The sequence below is a fragment of the Pezoporus flaviventris genome, unplaced genomic scaffold (assembly GCF_033815535.1).
Source record: "Pezoporus flaviventris isolate CSIRO_AGI_PZ_B2104156 unplaced genomic scaffold, CSIRO_AGI_Pfla_v1 ptg000023l, whole genome shotgun sequence".
In the NCBI taxonomy this organism is placed as follows: domain Eukaryota; kingdom Metazoa; phylum Chordata; class Aves; order Psittaciformes; family Psittacidae; genus Pezoporus; species Pezoporus flaviventris.
Window position 1 is genome coordinate 2285946 of NW_026892571.1, and position 17770 is coordinate 2303715.

Sequence of the window (17770 nt, forward strand, 5' to 3'; positions counted from 1 at the left end):
TCACAGGATGTGTTGGTGATGCAACCGACAATAACAAATGAACATACACAGGCAGAAATTCCTGTTAAATGTAACTTGCTGCAGTCTGTCACTTCCAAAGAAAGCAGTGATCAGACACTAAAATCCTAGCACCATATAAACACGTCCTTGATTTCTCTGTTTCCTATTGTACTTCCAGATTGGCATGATCACACTGAAATCCTGTCCTCATTGCAGCCTGCACTTCCTTACCTGCTCTAGAGTTCTAGATAGGAAGCTGGGAAGGCAAGGATGCAGAAGGGCAAGCTTTCAGTCTCTGCTTTAATGGAAAAGATTTTTTTCCTGTGAAGGCAAAATAAGCAGACTTCAGACTTGGAAACCTGGCAAGAATGAGGCAGGTACAAGATTAAAAATAGGATATATCCCAGTTATGGTTAACCCATTATGGGAAATGCTGGATAGAAATCATATAAGGTGGGAAATGCTGAATCTGAGGTACAAGGCTGTAACTGACTGTATAATATATTTATGAAATAAAAGCTGTATATTTGATTTTCATAGGTTTTTCTTTTCTGGATCAGTAGGACATCTAGTTCACAACACATAAATAATGTGGCATACATAAGGTTTGAATCTGCCTAGATGCTAAATAAAATCTGTGCCTGTATCTCAATGTCAAGACAATTTAGGCTATGTTTCTATCTATCTACCTTCTGAAGCATATTGTGAGAGCAGTATAAAGAGCTCATAGTGTTGAAAATGAATGAGGAGCTTTGTGAGATCATATTTGCTTTTCATCTTCAGATTTATTTCCTCTTTGTTACGAACTTTTAACTTCAATAATTACTTTATGTAGAGAGTAAAAACTTAAATTTTGTCATTCATGCAAGGTTTTCCAGTCAGGTGATTAAATTAAGCTATTCTGTAGAATTTCTACTAAGGGAAGAAAATATTCTGTGATCAGAAATTGCATGGTCTAGTGTGAGACCTCCCTGCCCATGGCAGGGGGTTGGAACTAGATGATCTTAAGGTCCTTTCTAACCCAAACCGTTCTGTGATTCTGTGACTTCCATTGCACTGTGGAGGTATATTTGGGCATTCATAATCATGCAGTTCCACTGCATTTGGTGTACATAAAGGAGTAATAAAGGTTAAAACTATTTTCTTATCACTATGGCTAGCAACCAGAGGTTGAGTCAAGGTCTGAATGCTTTGGAACAGTTAGATTAAGAAAATCTTGTTCAGCATGTTTGTACAAGTTAGGGCAGTTACAGTTTCAGAAGATGAACATAGTCAAATAAATGTTTGACATGATATCCTTTAGGGTTACAAAGTAAAGCAGTTATTGTAATTCTTGTAAGCTCAGGCATCAGTGATTTTGGAGGGTATATCTGCGTCTATATTCCTTGAAACACCAGTTCCAAGTCTCAGCTAGGTTCTTTCTCCTCTTGGAAACAGAATAAAGATGAGCTGGGTACTTTGTTCATGATAATGGTGTCTTTTAGGTGTGAAATTAAAATTAGATTGAATTTGTTTTGCATTAACATTAAATGCTCACAGTTGCTCCAGAAAAATGAGGTTTTCCATTCTGTTTAGGCAAGAGCATCCCTTTCTGCTATTCTAAGCCTATTTCAAAAGCGGCAGTATTTTGGCAAGGCTGGGAAAGTGGATATTGTAAAATTTGATTTGGGATCTTCCAGGCTGAAAGATGCTGGTTTAGATAGATAAATAAAAATATAAACACTTTTCTTATTAGTTGCAACCACCTAGTTCAGATGCAAAACCCCAAAAGATTGCAGTCTTGACTCCTAAAATTAGCATGAGTTCATTTTATATAGTCTCAGGAACTGATTAATCTTCTGCCAGTTTTCTACACTCTGTACAATTTAAGGCCTGTCACAAGAATAAATGAATAGTGCACTGTACTCTGCCTCTCTTTTAAGGTCTTTGTAGGGAGATTCCAGGTTCTGAAGGTAGCAAGCAATGTTGTTACCCTTCTTGTGACAAAAAGATTGCTCAAAGTGGCATAAAATCAAAGCATTTCAGTAAAGAGGACTGAAGTGAGAAAGTTGAATAGTGCAAACCAGGCATTGTGTCTCAGAATGGTGACTGGGGAGGTAACAACCACATAAGGTACAACTCTTGTTCTGCAGGCTGTAGTTTTGCTTGCTTGTTGTTATCCTTGGAACTGGGAGGCAGCTTTCCACATCCTCCAATTTTCCCCACTCCCAAAGTAACTGCAAGTGTGGGTAAGCTTTTCAAGTGTTTTTGGAAGTAGAAAGACTGAAGTTGAACATAGAGGAATGAACTTTCAAAGCACTGCATGGCAGATAAGCACACAAATCACATTACTACTAATAGGATTTGTGGGTATATCTTTCATGCTGTGCTTTGAAAATTCATTCCATTCAGTTTACTGACGCACATGAGGAAAGAAATCAGTCAACTTGGAGGGGGGGTGACCAATTTAGAAAAAAAAATGCTGCTTTTTTTGGGTCCCCTATTTCTTCCGTATGAATGCAGTGACAATGAACCATCTTATAGCCCTCCTTCCATCTTCCTTTTCATCTTTAATAACATTTATTGAAAAGAAAGCAATTAATAATTCCCAGCAGAAGTTTTGCTGCTGATGATAACAATACACTTATTCAGAGATCCTTTATGGGATTTCTATAAAATGCTTCTTGGGCTGGATGCTTTAAAGCAAAAGCCCTGTTCTAAACAGTTTATTGTCTAAAAGAGTTTACATGCTGAGGGTGAAATTATGCCTAAGGATTACTTTCTTATGTTTTAGATTGTGCAAAGCCAACTTTCCTTTCCATTGTGTTCTCAAAAAGGCACAGTATCTCCCATGTCTCCCTGGTGAGCGGAAGGAGCATGCCTGACATTTCTGCTGTGCCGAGGAGGCACCAAGCACTCCCCTTACACGGAGCACAGGAGCAAAGGGTCTGCCTCTGCCTCCCTCAGCTTATGTCCAAGAATACGAGGTGCTGAAATTCAAGTTTAACTGTGACTGTTCATAGGATCACTCTTGGATTAGAGAAGCTCAGAGCTGTATTCTCTCTGCAGCTGTAAAGAGGCAGAAATGGTAGCATGGCATTTATTACATTCATTGCTTCTTAAGCTGACTGGGAAATCAGTCCTCATGGCTTTCCTCATGTAGTCATTCTCTTTGGAAAGTTTCAAGGAGTTGTTATTTTAAGTAAAACTATTGCAAAGCTCAGGCACAGTTAACAAGCATAAATTCATAGATGGGTTACATAAAGAACCTTGTATGTGGATAACAATATCAACTTAACTCAATGGAGAAATGGAAAAAAACATGTTACAAGCTATACAAATATGCAGCAGTGCCATTGTAGTTAGTGCAATTCTGGATTTTCAGTGCTGTAAACGAAAAAAGTCACTCTGAGAAGTTCAATGTTATGGGTAGGATAAATAAGACAAAAAAAAAAAAAAGGTTCTTTATTGTGGTCTCTAGCCGTAACACAGGCAAAACTATTGCTTTAATGAAAATAGCGTGATCTGTTAAGTCTTCAAGTTGTGTAGTTGATAGTGCTTTAAATGGAGGTCCCCCCATATAAATTTATTAAGGAAACATAGTGCATACCAAATAGCTTACTGATTATTAAGATGATTTACTGAGAGTGAATGACCTTGAAAGTAAGGCATCTATTTGTTGTTGAGCTTCAGTGATCCCAGTCAATAAGCAGTACTTTTTGCAGGTGTTGTACAACAGTAGTATTAAATGTAGTTCAAATGATCTGGTTTTGAAATACTACTTTAACCTTTCCTGCAAACAGTTGAATGCTCACAAGTAGAGGAGACAGTATGATCAGGAGTTCATCCAAATGCTTTACATGACATCTGTAGGATTCGTAGTCATTAATATTACAACACAAGTTCATAAATTCCCTGGGTACTTGTACTCCAGAGATTTATTTTTTTTTACCTGATCTGTGGTATCAAATGTAAAAGTCAAATTCCTGCCTCCTGTGTCCCTGAGATCTCCAACAAGATATTTTGTCTCTTCTGATTGCAATTGACTCTGTTTTGCTATTAATTAAATAGAGTATTTACCATTGTGCTAGTGAATAATTACACTCGGTTGAGAAACCTGCACAAACTTTGTGGCATGTCAGCAATTGCTATTTTATATACTGTATTCTCAGCTCATTTGGATGTACTAAAGCCCTAAGGTACCTAAAAGGAAATGCTTCTAGGAAATGCTTTATGGCATAAAAATTCAATGGTTTGCCCACGATATGTTGATCTAAGCGTTCCTTGGGTTGTCTGGGCTGGTGAATGAGTAGGGGCATGCTGTGGTACAGTACATAAAAAAGCATCAAATACTCCAAGCAACACTGAGCTTGAAGTAGCTACACCAAGGGGTGTTGTATATGTGTAGGAGCAGCTGTGTTGCATCAGATAAAAATCAAATAATCCATTAATTTACCTCCAGCATCCAAAAGCAGTTGTCTTGTAAGAACGGGCAAATCTTACATGTACTCTTCTCTACTGATCTTCCAACCTTTGGTTCTTCTAGGTCTTTTCTGAGATGAGGGGAGGTGCCGCAATATTCCTTGCTTTGTTTTCTCTTCCCATAATGATTCAATGTCTGACTGACTTAAAACTTTTAGGGCACTTCATCATTAAGCCCCAGATTTCCCTTTAGTTTGATAACAGTCAGCTCAGAGCTCATTATTTTATATGTGGAATTAAGATGACTCCTCTCCAGTGTATGTTATTTTATCTTAATGGGTTTGAATTTTGTCTATTTTATGGCCCAGTTGCTCAGTTGTGTTACGTCCTTACATAGTTCTCAGTCAGCCCTTTCCTTAAATAGCAGTATCAGCAGCAGGCTGTGCCACCACCCTGTGCAGCCTGTTTTCCATAAGGAATCCTATTATATATATATATATAATAGGTTTGGATTCTTTTTTAAATAGTACTTTAAACTTCCCTGTAGATAGTATATCAAAAATGGCAGCTGTTCACCTAGCAAGCCGTGTGGCTTTTGTTTTGCTTTTAGGAAGAGGCCTGGGAATGTGATGACTTTTTTTGTGAGATCTCCTGGATACCCTCAGGGGAACTCTGGCATCTTTGTCACAGTCACATTAGGTATTCAAGGAACAATAGAAAGTTCTGGCAGTTAGTCCTGAATTTTAGGAGAGATGTCATTGTTTCTTTAGCAAGGAAAGCTGCTATGTGATCACAGTGTTTAAGACTGCTTCTTTTAAGTAACAAAGACTCATATTTTTGGTAATGATTTTCCAAGTACTTAAATATATGTTAAACTGGAAGAATCACAGATTAGAACTTCCTTGAGACGCTGTCCCTTTCTGCTGGTATGAGAGTATGCAAGTGTACTTGTACAAGTCCTCAGCCATTGTCAAGGAGTCATATATTCCATTCTAGCTGCATACTGACAGTGCTTGTATTCCTCCTGCTGCAAACACAGCTGAAGGTTGGCCAACTAAATTATCGAGCAGAGGATGGTGTCAGCCACTGTAAACCATTCGCAATTTATTGAGATCTGACTTTGTCAGGCATATTTGTTGCCAATTCTGTGGGAGAGGACTTTTCCTGGTTGCTCACAATGCTGAGGTACCTGATACATAAATAACGCTTGCAGAATTGCCTTTTCAACAATGCCTAGCTTTCTGTGTTCAGCTTCTGTTAATCCTAAAACATGTTAGCAAAATATGGATCTCAACTGAGACCTGCTTCAGCAAATTCTGATGCAGGGTGTGTATGCTTGTGAACTGTCTTGTTAGCTCTTCAGATGTAAGAGGATCTAGGGAATGCTTCTTACTTTGCATGTTATAGCTACCTAGTAATCTGTGCTCCTCAGACAGAGACCTAAAGCACTGGTTAGAATCAAGTGTAGTATTTTCAGGCACGATGCAAGCTTTTCCCCTGCAGTTCTTCCATTGCTCTTTTCTGACTTTCAGACCCCTACTATTTCTGTCTCAGGCATCTCTTGAGGAGAGGTTGTCAGTTGTCATGAATTGTGCATTCATTTTGTAATGGGGGCAAGTAATCACTAGGGAATAGGCCTAATGCACTCATTTTACTTGTGACTTGGGTTGAACTTATTTCTCCAGAGAAATAGCAGTAGAGCATTAAACTACTACGTTTCTAGTCTTTTAAGTAACGGTTATTTTATGAATTATAATTATGATCAGTATTTCTGGTATTCCTGGAGTTCTGTTGCATGATCAAGAAGTAGTAATGAGTAAAAAACCATGAATCTCAGCTGAATAACTTTTAATGCAACGTAAGCGTGCAATAATGTTTTATGATGTTTTTTAATTTTGGGGGATACATTTATTCTTTTCAAGTAATCTGGATTACCCATCTATATGCACCTAGATGTATAAAACACTACTTTTGCTTCATACAAATAATTGTGATGCATTGAAATAATATACAGTTCATATGAAACAAGAAACAGATGTGCAGATAGTTCTTTGAATATATATACTCTGAAATCACATGCTGCTAGGTAGGTACCTTCTGTTTCATCATGTCTATGATTCATTAGGCCTGATTTAGAACTCATACCGATGTTGTTCAAGACTAAGTATATGGAATAATAAGAGTTACATCATTGCTCACCTCATGAGTGGATGGAAACTTCTAGTGTTTCCACTACACTATAATAGTCTACAAAAAGCAAATGTCCTTTTACTGTTTATTTGTTAATACTGTTCATGATATAATGGACCAATTTCTTTTACACAGGAAAAGAGGCTAACCACTTTTCACGTGTAAAATGAAAAGAGGCTACAGTTAAACGTAATATGACTTGATATATCCTAACAAAGTGATATGATAGTTTGATCGGTTCATTTTGGATGACAATCACTTAGGGTTTACTAAGTATGACAACTTGGAAAATTAATATATGGAAACATTTTGAATTCTGACAACTTTTATAATCTTCCCATCTTTTAGCATTGCTAAGGGAATACCGAACTTTCTAACATGCAAGTGGTGTGTATCTTCCAGACCTCAACTGGGAAGATGCAATAGGAATGGGGAGAATGGTAGTTTGCTAATCTCCATATTTCTCCTTTAAGAAGGAATACCACAGATAAAAGGGCAAAGTGCAAAACCTGATTCTGCCCTGCTTACTGGCAGGCACTGAGTTGTACAGCAGGGAGATCTCTAGCACATGAAGACACTAGAGGTCTCTCATTTTAAAAACACATGGTTGAGTGACAGGAGAGCACAAAGGGAAGACAGAGCTTTCTGAGCTTGCAAACCAGTGTCCATTAGACTGAACTCTGGAGTGAGCACTGGGTTTATGGCTAGAATGAGAGAAGACTGAATGAGAAAGTAATGTGGGGACACTACTGAGTCTTAGAGAACATTCAAGAAAGTTTTGCATGTAAGTTTAGTCATTTTTCTGTGGATTTGTATGCCTTTTGGGATTTCTTAAAATAATTTGTGATTCACTCTAGCAACCTCTATCTTATGTAAGTCTTAGATTGATCCTTGACAGTTCTACCACCTGGAGTGTTGAACTAGTTCTCTGCTTTTGTTCTTCATGGGTATGCAGGTTCAGGTGTTTTCGCTCTCTGTGTGCATTGCTGGGGAGGGAGGGAGAGGTTGATTATTACTTTTTACCTAACCCCAAAGGCTTTACTTGAAAGTTTATTGTTTCTGTAGTCTTATTTTTAGAGAATATAAATACACAATTCACTATTCTGAGTTACTAGATGTTAGTGTTAAATGAAGCAGATAAATTCTGACAAGCCCAGTATCACAGACCTTAAAAAACAGGCTTAAATGTTGAAGGGGAAAAAGCAAACATACCCAAATAATACCTACAAAACATGTGTGAGCCCTCTGTAAAGTGTAATTTATGAATGCCCCATACATATAACAGATAAAATGATGCTTTTTTTGTGTTTTAACTCTTCTTGGGTGTGTTTATCCCTGAAGGTTAATTTGTAACCAAATATGAAGCACAGGAGCACAGGAAATGTGTTCAAGTAAATGGGTTGTTTTGGAAAATGAGTGCTCATCTTGATGATCAGCTTTGGATCAAGCTGAGTATCCCAACCCAGATGTCTGGTGAATATCCTTTGCAGAAAACGTGCCAGTACTGTAATAGCTGGTGAAAGTGTGTCTCTGGGGAAGAAGGCAAAGCCAGAGCAACACAGATAATTTAGTTGTAGTTTAAAATAACAACAACAACAATAGTAATACTAATACTAATACCACCAATAGAAAACACAGGAAACAGGCACAAATTCACTAGCCCAGAATTTCTCTTCTGACACATTGGCACTCGACTTCTGAGTAGTTCCCTGTATTTCTAATTAAGCAGGCTCCTACTTATTCCTTTGCTGGAGGCATTTTTGTTTGATTAACAGAACAAAAGGTTAATCATATAAATTTGCCATCTCATAGCTCTCTGAAGCAGGAGAGAGTAGGTAGCTCCTTGTTCTCCCTCTCGGCTGCCAGTCAGGCTTGCTCTGTGCAATGCAAACACTGAGCTTTCCCCTCAGGCCCTTGTGACATACTTTTCGTGATGTATTCTCAGTAGAAGGTGAACGTTCCTCCTGTTTGTGACTTCAGCTGTCTTAGTGGAAGTTTGTAGATCACGTAATGGATACGTGAGCTGTGCAGGAGATTGTCATCTTTGTCTCTGCAAGGGAATACAGCAGACGTGCCCCGTTAGGAAGGAGCTGTAATTGCTCTTACCTAATGTGCATCTATGATTAAAAAACAGAGCAGTGGAGTTATTAATGAAATCATGGTGTGCTTGGAAGCAGATGGATCACAGTTTTCCTTAATACCATGTTAATAAGATCTTTTATAATTCCTTGTCTGAATTTACCTGGTAATTATCAGTTAGCAACTGTAATTCTCTGGGACAGACTGTTGGTTCTGAGTTCCTTATCTCTTTGTTGTAAGGAGTGTTTCACACTTGAAGCAGAGACTTTCATCTCTGCAAGTGACCTACATTTATGGTTAAGCTTGCAGTAAAATATACAAGAATTGCAACTTGGAATAGAAACACTGAGATTATAAAACACAGAAGTCTAATTCCCCTCTGTGACTTGCTGTCGCTTTGGGGCTCTAAAATCCACTTCATCTTTATGCACTCTTTGCTTAGGGGAGTGGTGCAGCCAAACTAGTCCCAGGTTGTGCACATGGCATGGGAATTGTGGGCAGCACAAACAGGCCAGGAGCTGCTCTGCTGCCTGCTGTCCCCAGCCCTTCCCCTCTAGATGCTCGCTCACACAGTGGGGAGGGTCTGTATGAGCTACAGACTTGTTTGCTGTTGGAGCTTTATTTTTCAGTTTCGTTGCCATCCTGAAAAGTAGCTGGTTGAGATGAGACTGAAAAACCTTTGAAAATGTTTGATTTGGCAAAACAAAAAGATGGTAATTGAAGAAAACATTTGATCCCACATAAAATTTTGTCTATTTTCCAGTAATTCTTAAACGTAGAAACAAATTTGGATTAGTTTCTCAGCAAAACATCCTTTTCAGGTTCATCCTTGGCATTTTTAAAATACTACATGCTTTATTGTATTTTCAGGCTTTTTTCGTGATGAAAAAAATTATTTTGTAAATTTACCATGAATGCAAAGTCTGGTGACTACCCTCTCCCCACGGGATGTCTCCTGATTTTAGTTGTTCTTCTTAGACATCTCCTTAGTCCATAGGTATATCTGGGGGAAGGTGATGTTCTGAAAGCTGTCTTTCTTCTTGGCTGCTTTTGCCAAGAATAGGATGGTTACACTGCATAGATTGTGTGTTGAGAGATTCCCAGGAGTTGGGAGAGATGGATTTTGGGGGTGGGAGGTGCTTTGTCTGGTTTTAGGAATATGTATAGGAATCCGTCAGGTCTAAATGCATTCCCTGTATTCAGAGATTATCTGTTTCAAGCACTGGGCTTGCTAGTTCCTGTGAGAAGTCTCTTTTGCCTCACCTATCCCAACCCTTTAATCTCTGAACACTTGGGCTATGTGGCTCTGCTGGTCCTTTGTGACCACACCAGCTCTTCTACAATTGCTTGTAATTAGATGTAAAGTATCTGCTAATCTTACATGGACCTCACGCTGCAGAGTTGAACAATTATAATGGTGCCCATAAGCACCTATATTTTCTGCCCCTCATTTGATAGTGAATCCCCTCAAACACCAGTTTAGTATAAAAGTGAGCACGCTCTTCTCTGTGGTGTGTGGTTTTACATACATGCTATGTAAACAGGGGGACATAAAAAGAAAGTCAATAAAAGCAGCTTGGTAGGCTTTTCTATCCCTCTAGATTGAGAGGATGCCATAGGGATAATATGATGAAAGTATGGAGATGTATTCCGGTAGCTTCTGTTTATACAGGGTGAAGATGCGCATAAATCCTCTAGCTGAATGATTCAGACCTGTCGAGTCTCATGCATTATGCACAGGACTTATTCAATTAGCCCCTACCACAGCACCCATCACTCACGCGCTGGTGGCAGTGGTGCCATGGCCTTTCTCCTGCTCCATCTCTTAGGTGTGCCTGGGGCCCATGGCACAGTGCTACACCAGCCAGCTCTGTGAGCTGGGAAACCTCCTGGCTGGGCATACACGGGGTTAGAACAACCCGTGAGGTCAAAGGATTGGCAAAGGCCTGGGCTTGTTGGGAAAGCTTAATCTGCAGAATGAAGACAGAGGCTGTTAAATCTGTTGATTTAAATAAGTTGTAATAAACACAAAGTAATTGCATTACAATGTCATTAGCATACATCGGGCTAAAGCTAATTTTATAATCAACGTATAAATTATCGCCTGTAATTTCAACTCGAACTGGTATTTGCAGTGGTGCTTTGTTTCCAGGAACGCGTCCCCCTGGAGCGTGTGAGCCGGGACGGTTGTGCGGGATGCTGTGCTCTGAGCAGAACGCTCTGCTCAGTTTACACGCGGCCGTGCGCGCTGTCCCTTTGTGTCTCAGCAGTTTTAAAGATCGAGAACTGAAGTGAACAGAAAGCAGATGTGTGCGAGCCAGCGGGGCTCGCGTGGGGCGGGGGGTGTCGCCTCCTTCACGCTCCTACGGGGCTGCTGCCCGACGGCGCGGTCCGGAGCGGTGCAGGGGGCAGCCCCCGCCGCCGCGCTGCTCTGCGCTGCTCTCGCACTGACTGTCGGTTTGTCCCCGCAGCCATGCACCTCCTGGGGCTCAACTGGCGGCTGCGCCCGGCGGACGGACCCACCCTCAGCAACGGGCGGCGGCCCGGCCGCGCGGGCGCCGAGGACGGGGCGGCGGCGCCACCTGGAGGCAGAGGTGAGGCTGCGGCTCCCGCGCCCGGCCCCGCAGTGGGCGGCACCCGCGGGTGCGGGGTCAGCGCCGGCTTCGGCCACTGCTGGTGCTCCCTGCGCTCGGGGCCGGAGCGCTCCCCGCGCACGGCTGTTCCTGCTCCCGCCCGCTGCGCTAGTGCGCAAAATCGTCCCGCCTGCCGAAGAGAGGGCTCCAGGGAGGCCTTAGAGCTGCTCCAGTACCTGAAGGGGCTTCAGGAAACCCGGAGAGGGGCTTTGGACAAGGGCCTATAGGGACAGGCCAAGGGGAATGGCTTTAACCTGCCAGAGGGGAGACTGAGATGAGCTCTTAGGCAGAAGCTCTTCCCTGGGAGGGTGCTGAGGCCCTGGCACAGGGTGCCCAGAGAAGCTGTGGCTGCCCCATCCCTGGCAGTGTTCAAGGCCAGGTTGGACACAGGGGCTTGGAGCAAGCTGCTCCAGTGGAAGGGGTCCCTACCTATGGCAAGGGAGCTGGATGAGCTTTAAGCTCCCTCCCAACACAAACTAGTCTGGGACTCTATGAAAATCACTCAGTTCCTAGATCCTCATCTACTAATGCAGATGAGCTCCCTCAGACACTTCAATGAAGTGATCAGTCCAAACCCATATGTTTTACTGGCTGTATGTCCTCTTTCCAGGTATAGCTTAGAGAGCTCAGAGAAAAAGCTTGACTCAGTAGGAGGGGTACATTGTACTGCTTCCAGCCAGGACCAAATTCCTGGTTTTTCTTCGTTCTCAGATGTAATTCTAACAGAAAGCATCAAGGATCAAGGACAGAATAATTTCACCCATAGTGAATAATCTGCTTTAGTGTATGCAATGTTGGCAACAAATGGTTTCTTTTTCTCCTAAAGAAAAACTGTGTTCCTGTGGAGGATGGCGGAGACAGGGAAATGAGAAGAATGAGGGGTAACTCTAGAAACATCAATGATTTCTTAAATTGAGAGAGCATGTATTAAACATAGAGAGAAAATGCATATCATGAGAAGGATTTTAATCATTTAAATTGAATGCTTGTGACTTGTGAGGTTCAGGGGTTTCTTTCCTGCATCACGATAAGGCTTTCCCTGGTTATTACACAAATTATGATAAGACAGACCAGAACTTTTTAATTAATCAAAGCACCTCACAGGTCCTAGTGCACTGTGAAGGTGGGACAGGGTGACTGGAACAGAAGAAACAAGAGCACTTGCTACTGGTCAACAGAAGAGTTTTGTGCAGAGCTGAGCATTGTCTGGCTCTCAGGACCTGTGGCTGGTGTTCAACTGCTGATTGCTGTAGCAAACATTAGAAACAAATTCTGACACAGGATACTTGCATTGGATGTATTGGGAAAAAAAACAGTTAAAGCAGAGCTGGGGAAGGAAGCTGGCTTGTTCTTTGGTATGCCCAGTCATTTTATGGGTTTGCTTGTGTTTTTAATAAATGATGCCGCTGCACCTCAGCTTCTTTACATTTTCCGGGGGGGGGGGGGGGGGGCTAATTCTGGCTTCCCTCTTTTCATGCAATCCTGCATCCTAGTGGTGGCAAAACCGCATAGCGTTTCAGACAGATGTTCCTTGGCTTGGCTTTCCTCGCTGTCTGACTGTAGGTCAAACTGGACGAACAGCCCAGTCCCAAGTACAAGGTAGAATGCTTATATCACTGCCGAACTTCCAGATCGAGCACAGGTGAGAGACCCTATGGTTTTAGGCAGGAACCTGAAGAGCTCAGGTCTGCAATTATGGTCACTTAGCAGACAACTGCAGTGCTTAACACGTTTCCAAATTCCCTCCCCTGCAGCTTTTTGTTGCCATCTCTGTGCAAATATAGGGCAGCAGGATTGTTGAATTGGAATGTGCTCATCTGCCTGGGGCACTTCAGTGCAAATCCTGGCAGCTCATCCCAGGCCCACTCTAATGAGCTTTGCACATTTGAAGAGGCCAAGATGCAGGCTGTTTTGGGGAGTGGTAACCTCCTGTAGAGGAGACAAGGAAACAGAACTGGTAGTTCTGTCTGCGGTTGCTGTAGCCAGCTTTTCTATGAGCATGCTGGAAAAGTGTGCTTGTTCTTCTGACATTTTATAGAAGGTTGCTGAAATGTTGATAATCTGGGGGAAGGAGGGAGAATAATATTTAGGCAAGGAATCTTCCACAGTGGAATAATATGACTGATAGGTTTGGATGAACTCAAGGAATATCTGAAAGACAAATTCTCATAGCAGGGAAGGGTGAAAAGTTTTTCTACCTCACCTTTCCTTTTATTATGTCCGAGTTAATATTGCTATCCCAGCAGTTTTTAGGAAAGCCTCTGACAGCTTTTAACACAACAAGCATTTCAGGGCTCAGGGCTCTGGCTGTGCAGAATGACCTTTCTATAATTGACACAACTCAGGATGAAGCCATTCTTTTCAAAACATGGGTCTCCCAAAGAAACCTTTAACCCCTAGACTGAGAACGGCCACTTAAACACAAGCTGTGCCTACTCAGCAAGCAAGCAAGGTATTTTAAAGCAGAGCAGTTTGAAAGGGGGGGTTGGGGGGAAAGCAGATATTTCAATTTGATCTGTTTGTTCCTTATTAGGAGACTACATTCTAGTATGAAATAAGAAAACTGCAATTTAAGAGGAATGTAAATTACTTTATTACTGCATTTTCCTATCTGAATGAAAACAAAATTCACTGTTGAGATAACACAGTCGCAGGGCTTTTGTAATTACACACTCCATCTCGCTAATACTGGGGATGTCTGAAAAGAGCAGGCAAGTGCAGTGGGTAAAAACATCCTCAGTGCTGCTGTAAAACTGCAAGTGAAGTCCCCCATGCTCTGGAAGTTGTGCTGAGCTAGGGATTTACATTAAGAGACAGAACTAAAGAAAAATTCCTTTCTTAGTGCAAATGACAAAGCAGTTTCCCTTCCTAGTACATAAAAGCAAAAAGCTGCCACTGCCATGGAATTGTGGAATCGCTACAGGCATTAGATAGATAGATAGATAGATAGATAGATAGATAGATAGATAGATAGATAGATAGATAGATAGATAGATAGATAGATAGATATGACGTTTAAAAAACTTTGAGAGTGAAGCCCATTTGTCTGCTACAGACATAATGTTAGAATTTTTGTGTAATAAATCTAAATTAGGAGAAGGTATAGGAAGAACTAGAAAAAAAAAGGCATGTTTGGGAATAACTGCTGCTTCACAAGGAAGTGAATTAGATGACCTTATGGGAATTTTCTATACCTAAATTCTTTTAATCTATGCCAAAAATGTATTTACATTTAAAGTTATGTAGTAGGCAGACCACATTTCCATAAAATATGTGACTATTTATTTGCTGTTTCCTTTCTAATTGACAGCATATACTACAAAAGTCAGTTTTAATCATCTCAGAGGACACCCAGGATAAACTACCATTTATGTAGAAATATTCAAACTAACTCCAGCTGCATTTGCAAGTAAAGAATGCTTTGGTGTAGTTTTTTTCTTTATGACATATTGTCCTTGGTGTGCTCACAAATCTAACAGATTTCCTAATAATTCAAAATTTACTTACTATTTTTTCTCTTGATTATTTGCTATAATAAGAGTCTATAGAGCAGTAAGAGATTTTGGTTTCTGATCCTAGAAATCCACATTTTAAAAGATACCAAAAATTATTGCGGGCCTGAAAGATCACTTCAGTTACCATGAATGTAACGACTAATTGGAAAAGGTAGATTTGAATTTGTGTTCTGATACTCACATAAGCCAGGGTCTGTGTCTCTTTGGACCAGCCAGCTTGAGCCAGGTTCGCACTCTGCTTAGGAGACATTTCCCTGCGTCTGCCACAGCGTGTGCATTGCAAAACGACAGACTTAATTAAATGGTAAAGTATTGAAGTGTCATAAAAAAATACTTGTTTCCAGTTAACAAAATAAGCTTGTTTCCAGTTATCAAATTCAGCATTGTAAATACAATAGCAATAAGGAAACGAAGAAAGTTATATTTGCTGTTAAATTTAGCTTACTTAGTTATCTTACTTGCTTGAGATGAGAGAGGGGAAATTTGCCTTGAATAGATATGGAAAGCTAAACTGGGCTGTCATTGTGAAGCTGGCTAGTTTGTCTTCAGCTCTCTCCAAATGATTCTGTGACCTCTGCCAGATACTTGCAGCTCAGGGTCACCTTTTGGTTTGCACACAGAAGTGATGATTTTCTAATAGTTATTTCATTAGCAATGCAGCAGATAGGCAATGCTAAAGAAATAACAAAATGATTAAATGGGAAGGTTTGCCACCTTTATGTATTGATGAGTTGGAGTTCAGGTGCAAATAGAACAGGCCCTGATTTGACTGCCTGAGACACTGGTGCCACCCCCAGCTGTGTTCTTGCTGAAACCTAATCCTGGTTATCAGACAAGTGTAAGGATTTGGGAGCAACTGGAGAGAACTCTTTGTCATGTTACAAAGGATAAAAAGATGAAAAACTCGTACCTCATCAACAATGTGAGCAACATGAGTCTTTTGGTTTCTACTGTTTCCTTCCAGACACTTTGAGACAGATGATCAAAATGTAATAACAATCAATGTATTTTAAATGTCACTTCTGTTACCTTCATTCAATTTAATCAAGACATGCCATCATTTTCCAGGTGGATTAATCTAATTAAGTAGTTATGTGGCTAATGTAATGTAGATCTTAATTAACACATTAGCAAGCAGAAGTATTTATATGGACGCTATGAAGGCTTGCAGATGTGGTCTTCTGAAAATAGACCAGGCTCTAGGGATGTCTTGGCAAAAGCAAAGTATTTGACTAAGCTCAACAGAACAGAAGAGGAATCTTATTTTTGTGATTGTGTTGGTGATAGTATGAGTTGCTGTGGTTAAAGTTAGGTGATGAAGTGTATTATATCCCATCGGAGATGATTGTTATGTTCATGTAGAAATGCATGCTAGTATATATTAGTTCTTTTGAAACGCAGAGAATTAACAGATCTTTATTTTATTTCAGCTATCATTTGCTTTATTCTGAAAACAATGAATCTTATGAAGCCATGCCCACATGAATGTGAGAATGTACCTAAATTTGTCAGTGTCTCAGGGTATTAAAGCATGTTTCTTAATTCCACCTGCAGGGGCAGACTGTTTGAGTGCAGCTGAGCCCCAGCAGTGGTCTTAAGCAGACGCTGTCTTTACAGAATTTCTTTCCTTTTGCCACAGTAGAAATAAGGGTCACTGACCAGAAAACCTGAGGTTTTGATTTTGTTTCAAAAGCTGTTTTACTGGACTCCGGGAAGCTCATACAAATTCAGAAGCTTCCTTCCTCCTCACTTCACAAATAGAGCTCATTAGTACCTCAGCATCTTCAGCATAACTGAAGTTCAAGATGTGTCATAGCAGCTTCTCCAGACAAACTCTCATTTCCTGGCTTTTTACTTTACTGTAGCTGTGGGAATTTATTTTACATCAACAGTCAATCTGTTGTACACATTTCAAGAAGAATCTGTTTTCGTTTGGGTCCTAGGGCACTTAGGTATTAGCAATAGATATTCTGAAGCATAAGTTCATATAGGAGTGATCAGTGTGGTAATAGTGCATAGCACCGATTTTTCTACTGAAGAAATTTATATAGAAGAGACATCTTCTGCTTTTTTTTTGTTTGCCTTTCTGAAACAATAAAAAATGTCTGGTCACATAAGCAGCAAATTTGTCTCAGGAAAAAATTCAAGCTGTCATTGAAAACCGTAATAATTCCCATGCATTCTTTTTTGGCAAAAGGTCAGTGGAGTGTATTTTTATATTGAGTGGTTTCCTTTACACCGCTGTACCATAAATTTCTTTGGAATTCAGAGTTATCTGTGAAAATCCCTAGCTGTATAACAAAGGACAACATGAAATAAGTTAGATAAAAAGATAAGGAAAGCTATGCCTACGGCAGTGATTTGTAAGAAATGCAGATATACAGGAAGAGAAGTGAAAACCATTTCTCTTTAACCAACATTGGTGATATTTATTCTTGTATGTAATCTGAAATTGTCTAGATAATCTTGGTAGTCCATTATGGATCCCATGGAATAGTTATTCTGCTAGACATTTTTGAAGAGTGCTATCAAGGCACTGTTTGTAGTCATCACTTTTCTAAAGGCATGCAGCAAAGCTCTGGAGTTAATTGCTGTCTCAGTGTGATGTCTGGATCTTGACATGGCTGGTAGCCAGATTTCATTTAAATTTTAACTCCAGTATGGGAGAGGAGAGGAGCCTGTAATAAAGACTCGAGCATATCTGAGTGTAGATACAGTTCTACCCCCATAGCTGACACTGCTTGACATCAGTTAAATTAAAGGTTGACCGGGCATGTCCTATCAGCTGCCACCTTGAAACTGACCTCCAGCTTCAAGATGAGGTCTGCTGACAGCTGAGCAGGGGGAGTTTGCATCCCTGTTGTCATGTGTTGCCTATTTGAGAGCTTCAGAGGCAAATATACTCGAGTGCTAAAACTGTCTTTTCAAATGTATATGCCAAAACAGTAATTC

The 17770-nt window shown here is 40.5% G+C and overlaps 1 protein-coding gene across 6 annotated transcripts in view; it reads left to right on the forward strand.

Moving 5' to 3' along the window:
- TENM2 (teneurin transmembrane protein 2) overlaps positions 1 to 17770 on the forward strand; it is a 681089-nt gene that overhangs the window by 536792 nt on the left and 126527 nt on the right. For all 6 annotated transcript variants that reach the window (XM_061456391.1, XM_061456390.1, XM_061456392.1 and 3 more), the window contains one exon: positions 11142 to 11264. In XM_061456391.1, the coding sequence (XP_061312375.1) occupies positions 11142 to 11264 (123 nt within the window). The remainder of the gene's footprint in view (positions 1 to 11141; positions 11265 to 17770) is intronic.